The 13,923-nt window shown below is 39.9% G+C and overlaps 1 protein-coding gene across 1 annotated transcript in view; it reads left to right on the top strand.

Moving 5' to 3' along the window:
• The window catches only part of MYO10 (myosin X), a 166,652-nt gene that overhangs the window by 138,358 nt on the left and 14,371 nt on the right, over positions 1 to 13,923 (top strand). Inside the window, exons 24-30 of the mRNA XM_069808895.1 lie at positions 35 to 74; positions 505 to 1,407; positions 2,679 to 2,802; positions 4,681 to 4,924; positions 7,209 to 7,304; positions 10,678 to 10,771; positions 11,538 to 11,593. Coding sequence (XP_069664996.1) covers positions 35 to 74; positions 505 to 1,407; positions 2,679 to 2,802; positions 4,681 to 4,924; positions 7,209 to 7,304; positions 10,678 to 10,771; positions 11,538 to 11,593 — 1,557 coding nt within the window. The remainder of the gene's footprint in view (positions 1 to 34; positions 75 to 504; positions 1,408 to 2,678; positions 2,803 to 4,680; positions 4,925 to 7,208; positions 7,305 to 10,677; positions 10,772 to 11,537; positions 11,594 to 13,923) is intronic.

Raw genomic sequence — 13,923 nt, 5'->3', positions numbered from 1 at the left:
GGTTTACTAACTTCTTTTCTTCCCTCACTTTTAGGGAAAGACAAAGGCAAGAAGCAGAGCGTCTCGCCCAGCAGGTAGATGATATTCTCAATGCTTTCAGCCATCCTGTTTATTTGATTATCTCAACCCAGCCATTAAAAAAATAAAAGGCATCTGTGGCATTTAAACTAGACTTATTACAGGAGTTGGCAGATAAAGCCAAAGGAAACTTGATACAGTTGTTTGCATGGAAATTTCTTTCACCTCATGCTTCATTTAATTTCTGGCAAAGATTGGACTTTCTGCATGTACTTGAGCTTTCCAGTATCTGTGAGCAAATGTAATCATGCTTTCATTTTTCTTTTTCTTTCCTTTTCTTTTCTTTGTGATGTAGGGATAAGGGTCCTTTTAAATGAACAGCACAGTGGGAGCATCGTGCTTTACAAATAAATAAATGTAAAGAAGGAATCTTGCATTGAGGTGCTTTATTATAATTTTTTTTTTTTCATTTTATTTTGATTGCAGGCTGAAGAAGAGAGAAAGAAGCAGGAACTGGCCGCCATTCAGAAAGCCCAGAAGGAGGCAGAGCTGAAGCAAGAGGTGGAGAAGCAGAAAGAAAGGAGGCAGGTAGAAGAAATCCTGCGTCTGGAAAAAGAAATTGAAGACCTGCAGCGCGTGAAGAAGCAGCAGGAGCTGTCCTTGACAGAGGCTTCATTACAGAGGCTGCAGCAGCTTCGAGACGAGGAACTCCGGCGGCTCGAGGACGAAGCGTGTCGAGCAGCCCAGGAGTTCCTGGAATCTCTGAACTTCGATGAGATTGATGAATGTGTCCGAAATATTGAGAAGTCTCTCTCTGTGGGCAACGGGTATCCTGCTGAGCTGACTGAACAGACTGGAAATGCCTGCAGTGAAAAGCCCAATTTTAACTTCAGCCAGCCTTATCCTGAGGAGGAGGTAGATGAGGGCTTTGAAGCCGATGATGATGCATTTAAGGATTCGCCCAACCCAAGTGAGCATGGCCATTCTGATCAAAGGACCAGTGGCATCAGAACAAGCGATGATTCCTCAGAAGAGGATCCCTATATGAATGATACTGTGGTGCCAACAATTCCTGCTGCTAGCAACACCATGCTTATACCTCCTGCCCACGATACAGTCAGTCTCCACAACTCTTCAAGCGGTGAATCCACATACTGCATGCCAGAAAATGTATCGTGTAGACCCCCCAATTCTGTGGAACTTATTTCTCCCGATGGAGACTATGATTACGACCAAGACGATTATGAAGATGGTGCTATTACTTCTGGTAGCAGTGTGACCTTCTCTAATTCGCACAGTAGCCAGTGGTCGCCAGACTACCGATGCTCAGTGGGGACATACAATAGCTCTGGAGCATACCGGTTCAGCTCTGAAGGAGCTCAGTCTTCTGTAAGTATCATTGTTTTTATTATCTAATAATTGATATGTGCTTTCTGATTTATTATTTTTTTTCCCCACTGTGCAGCCGTAGAGTCACTGTAGCTGTTCTTATAAACGTCTGTGTTGCGTAGTTTGATTTGCGTAGGCTGCCTATGGATATAGTTGTCTGTTGCCATCTAGATGCCACTGGGGAGAGTGCATTAGAGTTAGAGGCAGCTCAGATGCCACTCGCAGTCCTAGGCTTACGCAGGGATATGGTTTTATCTGTTTTAACGCAGAACTGCATGATATTTGGTGAGGAGCTCAGTGCACGGCCTTGGATGCAATTCATAAGCAAAATTCTTCTCTGTGTGTGTGTTTGGAGTCGGGGTACCAGGTGGCACGGTGGGGAATTGATTTCAGAAAAAACAGGTTCTGTATGGAGGAATAAGCTGCTTGCAGAAGTCCCTGAAATGCCAGGTGTATTCTGAGATTACTTGGAGAGTAAATTTCACATGATGGCAAATGTTAAAATTACTGAGGCAGACACTCCTGCTGAGGAGCTCTTTTTCAGTACTGTTTACTGAGCATACTGTGGGCTTTACCCCAACGAATATTTTTTGGAAGAATATGATTTCCTCTACCACTCACAGAATACTTCTGTGAGAAATCTGATTGGGAAAGTGAAAAAGTATTTCAGCAACACTGACTTATTAGAAAGAAAATGTTAACACTGAGATATCTATTAGAGTTGAGGTAATAAAAACCAGTCAAAGAGCCATCGTAGTCGTTGGGGTAAGTTGCCAGGTCTTCCCTAAGAGGAAACACTTTTAGCTGCCTCTATTGAGGCCTCCTTCCTGTTGCACGGCTCTGGACGTGTGTCAGATACAGAACAGAAATTCTGATTATTTGGGGTGAGGGTGGAGGAAAGCTATTACCACAGCATGGGGAATATGTTTCTTTTTCAAGACTTTTCTAAACTGTTACCCACAGCACTCTGATGATGGAGGGAGGTAGCACGACATAGCATACCCTGGCCACGCTCTTGCAAAGGGATAACTTCCCTGAGCAGCTACAAAGCTGTTTCATAGATTTGTTTCATGACGTGAGGGCTAGTGTGTAATCAAACAGTTCAAGCTGGAACTTACTACGATGTACTCCTTCCTTTGTTAGCTGGATGAAAAATGAGGAATCACGTACTTCAATACATCATAAAGTGTTTTAGCTGAAGACTCCTAAACCAATTTTATCTAAACTCCTTCCTGAGAGATCATTTCACCTTTATTTCCTTTCTTCTGTAGTTTGAAGACAGTGAAGAAGATTTTGACTCCAGGTTTGATACAGATGATGAACTTTCCTACCGGAGGGATTCAGTTTATAGCTGCGTCAGCCTGCCCTACTTTCACAGCTTTCTGTACATGAAAGGTACTGGGTGAATCAAAATTCACTAAATATACAAAATAACCAGAAATATTTATTATACCTTGCACTCCAATTGCTGTAGAGTTAAGCTATTTTCTTATTTTTCAAAGGATGATGGAAAAGTAACTTAACTTAATTTGAGCTGCTCTCAAATTAAGTTACTTGCAGTGGCTTACATCTGGCAGTGTTTTTCCCCTCTGCAAAGAAACATCAACATTTTGGGCTGCCTCTCTTTCATTTTATGTCTTTTCTGGCTCATAAACAATAGAATATCCAGTATAAATATAACAAAATAACTCACAAAGTCAAATTGTACCAGATTTTGAGGAAAGCTGGTTCCTGCTCCTAAAACATTGTAACATAAACAGCATTCTACATTGCAGACCAGTTTTACTGACCTCAGTCGACTTTAATTTTGGATCCTGTCATGGTTTAACCCCAGCCGGCAACTAAGCACCACACAGCCGCTCGCTTGCTCCCCCCACACCCAGTGGGATGGGGGAGAGAATCGAAAAAAAGAAGTGAAACTCATGGGTTGAGATAAAGACAGTTTAATAGGACAGAAAGGAAGACAATAATAATAATCATCATAATAAAATTACAATAATAAAAGGATTAGAATATACAAAATAAGTGATGCACAATGCAATTGCTCATAATTTGCCGACCGATGCCCAGTTAGTTCCTGAGCAGTGATCCTACCCCCAGGCCAACTCCCCCTGTTTATATACTGGGTATGACATCCCATGGTCTGGAATACCCCTTTGGCCAGTTGGGGTCAGCTGTCCTGGCTGTGTCCCCTCCCAAATTCTTGTGCCCCTCCAGCCTTCTTGCTGGCTGGGCATCAGAAGCTGAAAAATCCTTGCCTTGGTCTAAATTTTACTTAGCAACAACTGAAAACATCAGTGTGTTAGCAACATTCTTCTCATACTGAATCCAAAACATAACACTATACCAGCTACTAGAAAGAAAATTAACTCTATCCCAGCTGAAACCAGGACAGATCCAAAAGACACAAGGATATGTGTAGCAAAGGGGGATGAGAGACTGAAAGAATATACACAGGAGTTCTCTGGTTAAGATTCTTGGGTTTATCTTCTAATGATTGATAGTAAATAATAATCTAGATGGATCCTTGTGTGATACCCATCACTAGCATAACTAATTTTTCTGGAATAGGAACAGTGATGAATGTGCTCACAGCTATCTTTGTGTGAAAAATAACACGGTCATCACTAGCATGGCATTTACTTTCTGACATAGCAGTAATTTTTTGTGGAATGACAGGAGTATCTTGGGTTGGTTAAGGTTTTTATGACTGTGATGTAACTAGAGTGCAAGGTGTATCATCTACCGTGTAGTCACACTTTGGTGTGACTGGGCTCACACTGGTATAGTTCCTACTCCGAGTATAGCTTTTTCAGGTTTTGTCATTTTGACTTGAATATTGTTACCTCTTAATAACCTGGAGAAAGGAAGGAGTTTAACACTAAACTTTTCTTAGATTATCACTGAGATACATTGAAAACAGTGTTAAAGATCTGATTCTCATATGTGGTAAGACTTCTAAATAATTTATTATTTATTATATATATGCTATGTATAAGTATATATAATTATATACATGTAACATATATGTTTTTGTTAAATAGAGATTTATTATAATTTGTAATTTGAAGGTCTTTAGATTGCCAACAATATTGGTGGCCTTAAGGATATGCAAAAATGAGATCTTTGGTTTCATGGCTTACAGCAGAGACTCGGTTTAACTGCAGCATTGTTGGTCAGCATCTTCCAGCGTTGGTTTGGTCACAGCTTCTGTTTTATAATATAATTTTTTGTCTTAACTGCATATAAACCCACATCTGTCTGTCTTGCCAGGTGGCTTAATAAACACATGGAAGCGACGCTGGTGTGTCCTGAAAGATGAGACCTTCCTGTGGTTTCGTTCCAAGCAGGAAGCACTTAAGCAGGGTTGGCTTCACAAAAAGGGGGGTGGATCATCTACGCTTTCCAGAAGGAACTGGAAGAAACGATGGTTTGTCCTCAGGCAGTCCAGGTTGATGTACTTCGAAAATGACAGTGAAGAAAAGCTAAAGGGTGCCATTGATGTCCGAACAGCCAAGTAGGTTTATCTGTTAGCCGTAGTTCCTCCTAGAGACTTCTTGGGGCTTAGTCTGGGAAGGTGTCGAGTGCCCTGCCTTCAAATTGTGTAATTGCAAGCGTGAGAGTGTGTGCGATGAAGTTACTGAAAGCAAGTGTTGTCCATACTTGGCTCTCTCTTAAGTCTACAGAGTGCTCCAGAGCTAAGCCAGCGCCAAATACTTCAGAAAACTGCTGCTATAATGAACCCATCCATGCTTTCTCCCAGACTAGAGGCCCTACTTAGTCTGTAACGATTCCCAAGGCAATTTGGGGCACGTTGCCAAGACCGTAGCTGCAGGCGAACCTAGAATGAAGAGGGTGGAATTAATAGGCCCTGAATATATTTAAGTTAGCATGGGTCAAAGCTGTATCTTCTGTATGCATTTACGATTTTTTTCATGTTTGAAATAATTGTGGTTGTGGTAGAAAAGTCTTTAAAATGTGTATATTCATTTAAAAAAATAATAATTACTAAACCTAACTTAATAACTGATGTCTTGCTAACTAAAGTTCCTTATGCCTTAAAATTCTATGCTTCCTGAAGCATGCATCAAAAAAGTTTTCTGAGGGATGGTACTTTTCCTTCTAAACAGTCAGTATGCTTTATGAACTTACGGATTATCTAATTTAAAAATTAGAGTGTGCTAACATTGGTAGTCTCATTTCTGTATAAAAGTGTACATAAGCTTTCTTCCGAGGTAGAGAAAAATAGAAATGGCTGTAATACTTGGTTCCACTCTGCTCCTTGTAATCTGCAACTATCCATTTTATTTTGTTAATTTAACAGAGTACTTAAACTAAATTGAAAGCTTAGATTAATCTTTTCTTTGGAAGTCCTGGCTTGAGCCTGATTTCAGGCAGGACGAAGTAAATGGTTTCAGCGAGCATCCTGACTTGCTCTTGTAAAACCAATGGGCTGCTGGCTGTCAAGTAAGTCTCTGAATTTCTGAAACTGAAGTTCCTACCACAATTTTTTTTTGGTGGAAACTGAATTTGACTCTGTCTCATGTACCCACAGCATTTATTTAGCGTATTTTTCTAATATGTTTAATCCTTTTTTTGTTGTCACCACATTGTTTCATTGACTGTGCCCTATAGAAGTTCTTTGCTGAATGTACCTTTAAAATTGTCAGGTAAAGGTTGTTGAACCTAACTTGAACTTTAGGTTCAATCAATGATTATTTGTGTATAAAGTAGCTAAAAGAAAGGGTACTTGTATTAAAGAGCTGTATGTCATGAGAAATAAGCAATAGCTTTTCTAGGTAACTAATATTCACTGAGTGCATTCCTAACATATCATGTGACTTACGTATTTCACCACTCCGTATTAGGGACCCCGTTCAAATTAAATAAATCTTAGGCTGATTCACTTAAAACACAGAAAAGGGGGGTATTCTGTTGGACACTGTTATTGGGAGGGAAGGAAACCAAATTAAAGAAAACAGTACAGAATTATAGCTTTTTGTTTAATAGCAGGTAAGTTGTCCTCATGAGTCTGATAAGCAGAGCTTGCATATATTTTTTATAGGGTAGAGATTTATGAGAATGGTATAGCTGATAAGTATAGCTAGTTAAGGAAATAATAAGCCTCAGACAAATACAGTAAAACAGCAGAAAGGAAATCAAGTTGATTTCTTAAGCTTCAGGAAAACCTGATGTAATACTTAAATTACTCCTTAAAAATCTTGTGCTTTGTGGTTCATGATTGTTTAATATATTGATACTTAGATGTCCAAACAACAAATTAGAAAGATGTAATTTTTCAGCAGATGAGTACTCGGCTTTCTCTGGAAGCCATGTTTGGAATTGTCTTTATGCTGACTCACAACCACACAGAATCACTAAACCAGGTTTTGTTTGCTTTTTGTTTTTAATCTTCCAAGAGCTTTCTTTTTACCACTCCAAAAATTACTTGGGTATGCAGTCAGTTCAGAAATATATCCATTTCTCAACTCAGTTATCGTTGCCTCTCTTGAGGTTTGATAATGCTTTTTCTTTAGTTTTTGTTAATAACAGGATAGTCAACTTGGTATAGTGACATTCATAATAGTTTGAATATTTGTACCGTATAGGCAGAAACTACAACTATAGTTTGGTGAATTAATACTGTCTGATAAATCACATTGTGAGTCTTGCAAATGAACCTGATTAAGGCTGACTGCTGTTATTTTAAGTATCAGTAGTTTGTGAACTTCTCAGCAGAAGAGAATTTTCAAAATGTTGACAATCTCTAATGCTCAATCTTGGCGTTTTCTTCTTTTCAGAGAGATTGTTGATAATACAGGCAAAGAAAACGGTATTGATCTAATAATGGGTGATAGGACCTACCACTTAATTGCTGAGTCTCCTGAGGATGCAAGGTATGAAAATCATCAGGCCTTTTTCTTTTTTTTTCCTCCTCCTTTTTAACCTCTATGCCATTCTGACTCGTGTTTGTCATGAATTTGTTTGCCCACTGTCACAAAATATTCAAGCTGTGTTAAACATGTTGCATTTAGCACTTTTTCAAAAGGCCTGCTGAGAAGAAAATCTTGTGGCAGAACATTACTGGGAAGAGTCAGACTGCCAATGAAAATATGCCTGGAATTTGGCTGTTACCCATTTATTGCTAGCAACTTTCTGAAATACAGTATGTCTGTAGAGAGGCAGTCATCAGCCATTGATGCTTGTCTTGTGCATTACCCTGCTGTGTTTAGCTGCATAGATTAAATCAATATATAAGACCCTGTAATCTGCCTGAAATAAAGTACTGTTCTTTAGGGTTGGGGTCTGTTTGCCTAAGCAGAGCCTAAAATTTTTTCAGATAAAAGTTGCAATGTGGTCATTGGATTTTGGGGTGAAAGCGTGTTTGTGAATAAGAAGGGCGTGCAAGAGAGTCTTTCCCTTTCTGCTGATTTAAAAAGGGTCTTCCTTTTGTTGCTAAAAGATCCATATCAAACTGTAGAGGGAGGCTGGTAGGTGAGGAGCAAGCTTGACCTGTCAGATCAGTTGTAGTACATCCTTTTAAAAAAATAAAAAAATCCCCACACTGCAGTTCATATGAGATAATAATATGCTTGCCCATAAAAGTCAAGTTTTAAATAAAGTGAACTTAGTAATCAAAGCTTATTACCCACTGCCTTGCTGCCCCAAGGCCAGAATACAGGATGCCTGTGTCAACATCACTTGAGCTATTTTGCTCTGAAGCCTTGAAAGTTGCTTTGTATTCTGTTCTTTTTAAAGGTATAATACCTTCCTATATCACAGGACCCCGAATATAAATTTAGCAATGCTTACAATGCAGAATCATTCCTCATATTTTAGGCATCCTTAAAATTACCCTTGAAATAAGTTATGAGCTTTCCAGCAGTTATTGTTAAGATTCTTGTGTGATGGTAGTATATTTTAAAATGAAGGCTTAACTAAAGTCTCTTCTATTAGACTTGTGTATGTGCCCTAGGGACCAGTAAGAAATTTTCAGCATAAAGACTTGTCTGTTGTCGTGCATCTCTCTCATTTTTTTCGTAAACATGGATGAGGAGACACTATAGGCTATTGTTGTGTATAGTACACATAACATACCATCCAGATTAAATTACTTTTTACCAGTGTATTTCATGTTTCTTTTTTCTCAGTCATCCCAGGAGACTTTAATGAGGGAGATGTGTAAGGATTTGCAGATAGGCTTCGGTCAAAGCCTCGTTCATGTTTGGCAGTGTTCAAAGTGAAGAACAAAATTACTGGACTGTGTTGGTTCTGGATCTGCTATTGAAAAAAATATTTTGTACACGGGCTAGATATAAATGAAGGGAAAATACAAGAGAAACCTGACACACCACCCCCCCACCCCAAAAGAGGAATTACTATTTTGATTGTGGAAGTGTATTTGAGGAAAGAAGTAATGCTTCAGTGGGCAGCCGTTGCTGAGGGTTTATTCCTTTCAAACCCCTAGTCTGTCTTTTTCCCTATTCTTGGGTTCTGGGACTCAGCTGAAAGACAAAGGAGGTCCCGAGAGGGAGGAAAGCAAAAGGAGAGTAAAATCTGCCTTTGTCTTTTGCAAAGTGCCGTGATTAATTTTTCTCATTGTTTACACAAAGATTACATGAAATCATGAAAACTCTGAATTGTTCTTTCAAATCCAATAAGAAAGTATTACTAAATGTGCATACAGTGCTATAAAGTCTTTTTTTGTTGTTTTTAAATAGAAGATTGACATTTAAATACATTTGCAATTCCTGAGTCCAAAAAGGAAGGCTGAATTTAATTTGTGGGAATTTTTTGGTAGGTGGGGTTTAGTTTGCTTCAGCTGATGGTTCCTTCTCTCTAGGTGACCCTTCCCTCATTTCGAGGGGTTTTCAGTGACCTTGTCTTACATCCAGCAAAGTAAAGTGTTAAGCACAACCTCTCTGTGGGTATCTGAGTCTTAACAAAAGAATCAGAACTCAGTATGTTCTTATCTTCTTTATCGTCAGGCCCTCTAAATCTTTGTTTTTCTTCATGCCTTGCATTGTTTCTAATGAAAGCATAAGCTGTTGGAAAGGATTTAGGATATGGCAGTGATGGTACTGTTCGACAGACTACACAGTTTTTCTCAAGCTATTTTGGCAGTTCGGTTTCCAGATAGCTGTGTTATGGGGAACAGTTGGCTTCTGAATGCTGGAGTTAAGGAGGCAGCACGTCAGGGTCCTACGCATAAATTCTGTGACTACAAGCAATTGCAGAAAAGATAGCTTTATATTTAAATCCAGTAGTTTTGCATTTGTTTCCTCAACCTGGTGGTGGTGGACGAGCCTCTGGAGAAGAGCGAGGAGTCTGTTTTAAAGGCTGGGCTTTTGAGCCCTTTGAAAACTTGGCCCCAGGTGGTTTTCATTAGAATGGCAAATTCCTATCTCAAAGAATGGCATTCAGGAACCTGCCCAACAGGCCAAGCTCTGCCCTCGATTTCAGTGGGATTGCTTAGAGCAGTTGAGCTTTATCATGTGCAAGTGCCAGGAGGGAAGAGGTTTCCCAGAAGCAGAAGGTGTGGTTGGAATTAAATCCTCCTGTGACTGCTGCTCAGCACTAGGGGCCGAAGTACTGGAAACCTCTCTGCCAGTTTTCTGTTGTGGATGTATACGAGGCCACAGGAGTGGCACAAATTGGCGCTGGCTCAACTTTACTGGTCCTTCCAGCAGCTGGATTTTCCAATGCTCCATAGGGAACAAAAAATGTAGAGGTATTTGCTTGGGGTTTTTATTCTCCCCCCCCCCCCCCCCCCCCAGTTGTGCTTCTACAGAGGACTTGATGGGCCTGGACGGTCTTTGCAGAAGTATCACTGTAAGAAACTATTACCAGTCACGCTATCAGTGCAGCAGAATTTATAATCTGAAGGTTGAGTTTCCCCTTAAAGGCTTTGTGTGTAGCTACTAATGTATTTTTTTCCAGATGAAATAGGTGGAATGTGTTACAAACTCTAAGCACTCAGATGTTTCAGTGTGCTTACTGCCAGTTTTTCAGGGATCCCACTTTTTACGAGGTATTTGTCTTCAGGAAGAAGGGTATGACGTGAGCTTGGATGGGAGATGTGGGGGGCTTGCTTGTACCCAGTATTACTTGCACTGACGTAAAGCCTTGCTGCTTTTATGTGTGTTGACAGAAGGAATCTTAAGCAATTTCAGAAACCTGCAGAACCTGCTAGATCTCTGCAGAGCAAAGGATACAGAAGGCTTGTGCAGAAGCAACGTTTTACTTACACTGCTGCCTTTCTCTCCACAGCCAGTGGTTTAGTGTACTGAGTCAAGTCCATGCGTCCACAGAGCAAGAGATCCGAGAGATGCATGATGAGCAGGCAAATCCACAGAATGCTGTGGTAAGTCTAAAACTGAAGAACTTTTCAAAGAAAATATTTTCAGAAAATGGGCACTGTGGTGGCCACAGCTTCTGAGTCGCAACCTAGGCCTCCTTAAATGCAGATGTAGCTGTGACACTGGCTAGAGGCTCCATGTAGCTGTACAAGAAGAGAGTGACTTCTGCTTCCTCTCCCATCATTCACCTTGATGAAAAATGAGTGGTGTTTTGGGGGGTGTTTTTTTCTCGTCCAGTTCCTTATCACACCACAGTGTACGCTTGAGTTTCAAGTTTTGCAAAGGTACAGTTAATGAGTAAAGTAAAAACCCAAGAGTTGAAAATTCTGAGATTTCTCTGGTTCTGCATTTATCATTCTGTACAACATACACTGGGAATAAATGGGATACATTTGGAACCTAATGCCAAGCAAAGGGAAATAAAAACTCCTGCTTAATGGCTTCAGAAGTTTGTTCTGAGCAGATGCCATTTATATTGGGATGGCACTTTTAGGTGAAAAGTTCAAGCAGGTTTGGAAGCATCGAAAAATAAGAGCAGTTTTTGAGCTGCCCCCAGCTTAGCTAGAGATAATCTTTTACTGGATCTGTTTATCTGGGTCCTTTAGTTTTCCCCTCTGCAGTTCTAATGGTTAAGAGAAACTGATGCCCAAAGCTGCAGTTCATTCTGCTTGATCAAAGCTGCTGCTCCTGTCACCTGTCTCTGAGAAGAGTACTGTGAGTAACGTAATAGTAAATGTCTTCCTCCTTTTCTGGTTGGATATTTGTTTATAGGGTACGCTCGATGTAGGACTAATTGATTCTGTCTGTGCTGCTGACAATCCCGATAGGTAAGTCAGAACCATGCCTGGTGACTTTCTTTTTCTCCTTTCTCTAGCCAAAATCAGATGCTTTATACTCTAGTCTCTATATTCTACTGACCGACCATGCATTAAAACGATTCATTATTGCCTCCCTTTTCATAGTCCTAAACACCACATGTTAAAACATGGAATAGGAATGGTGGTGGGTTTTGGGGGGGCTTCACTAACTTCCCTGACACTGCTTCATATAAGAACTGTTCAGCTATTAAAGTGATCCAAAAGTAGAAGATTAAATATTTCTGTCATTTATACAAGTAATGCTCCTGAAAGAGAGCAGCTTATTTTTGAGTACTTTAGCAGTATAGTAGGCAGAAAAATGTATTTATTTTAACATTTTTCTGTTCAGCTTCTCACACAAGAATGTTGTCTTCTATAGGGATGGGAATTATTTCCCAGAACAAAAATGTCTTGTAACAAAGACAACAATGCAGCATAAAACGTTAACTGTCAGGATATTCTTAGTTCTTGAACTAGTTACAGTGTTTTGGGGCGATAAAAAGCAATCTGGGTTCAGACTATGACTCTGGTTATAAGGTTGCTTCCTGGCTGTGAGGTGTTATTTGCACCGTGGGAGTTCATTCCAGTCTCCTCATTGCAGGTGTGTGAAACAGCTGGGTTTAAGTTACTGGTTTGTCCTTGGCCTGCCAAGATCCTGATCCCACAAGTAACAGTGATTATATGCCCAGGTTTCCTGAACGATACAACACAAATGTCCAGAGCTTTCACAATTTTAATTTAGAAAGGCATTTCTCTTGTAAGCATTTTTCACACATTTTTTTTCTTGTAAATTTTTTTTTTTAGCTGTCTCAATCTAAATCAGTGATGGAAGGTTTTTCAATTAGGAAATGAATTTGGCTAATACAGGCAATAGATTATTTTTATCTTGAGACGTAGGAACCCACTATTGCAAGCTCAAAAGAGAGAATCTGAGCAGAGCCCTTTGAATCTGTATTCAGAAAGAATCCCAAGAATGGGGCTTCTGTGATTTTCCTAAACCAGGGAGGAGGAGAAGGGAGCCTGGAAGGTTGGCTACTGTTGATCATAATCTCCTGCTTGATCTACCCTAGTTTATACCTTAGCGCTCTCCTTTTTCAGTTCCCTCGCTACAGCTCGTCTGTAGCTTCTGTCCTGTATATCACATTATCCAGCTTTCTAGGGTGTGCTTCATGTAGCTCAGTCTAAAGCTTCACACATTTTAAAGCATGGTCACAAAATTGTTCTGTTCAGTTCCCGTGCCCACTTGTTTCCTCACCCATGACTCTTCCTGAATAATGTAGCACTTCAGCACCACAGTGAGTGTGACCAAAACGTGGGATTCTGATCACTCCCTTACCCCTTCTGTGGTGCTGGTGAGCACTGGCTCTAGAGAACTATTAGGTAACTTTTAAGAGAACTTAAACACTTCTCATGTTACTTGATTTACTGTAACCACAGTTTTCTAATTTTTCCTCCTAATAGTTTTATTTACTTTTTTCTTTATCCCATCATCCATCTAGCTTTTATGTGGCACACACTGGTTTTGGAGAATGGTATCATACTTGGGTGAACCTTTCCATCCCCATAAACAATTTTTTGATTGGTTCCAATTTCCACCCAGTTACCTTCTTGCAAGAACTGTAAGAGGAAGGCCCGCGAGCTTCTCGTGCATGGGGTGGCCCAGACTGCATCATTCCCATTTTCTACATCTGATACAGTTCTTAAAAACTGTGTGTGTTCCCAGATGAAAAAATTAACGATAAAGGGTTAAAGTAAGTGTTTGTAGGCTGAAGAACCTGCCTTTCTAATCCAGAGACCCATCAACACAGTTCACTGGGGCTAGTTCTTCATGCTTCAGTGAATCCTGGTGTAGGATTGGGTAAAAGCCAGACTCTCATTAAAAATAGATTGTATTCTCTGCGAATTGGGTTGCACTGCATTAAAAATAAAAGAATCTGTGTTCACATGCTGCTTCACTGTAGAACTTTGTAAATTGTAGTTGGTTTTAGCTAATGTAACTACTGAAGCAGACAGTCTAAATAGATCTGACCCTGAAATAGAGTTCTGATTCACATCCAAAGCTGATTAGAGATTGGAGGTTTTTCTCACCATAGATTTATTTTGAGATAGGACAAGTTGCAATTTAGTGTAAACTTTCCCACCATTCACAGCCCTAGCATTTTGGTGTGAATCCAACATAATTGAGTCTTCTCAAATGCTTAATTTTTTTTAGGTTTAGTGGTGTTGAAATAAATGCTTTAGAGGTGGACAGTATTTGTCTGAAGAGAAAATGCAAACAATGGACAGTGTTATGGTTATGG

This window comes from Haliaeetus albicilla, chromosome 21 (assembly GCF_947461875.1).
Source record: "Haliaeetus albicilla chromosome 21, bHalAlb1.1, whole genome shotgun sequence".
Classification (NCBI taxonomy): domain Eukaryota; kingdom Metazoa; phylum Chordata; class Aves; order Accipitriformes; family Accipitridae; genus Haliaeetus; species Haliaeetus albicilla.
This window is presented reverse-complemented; position numbering and strand designations above follow the sequence as displayed.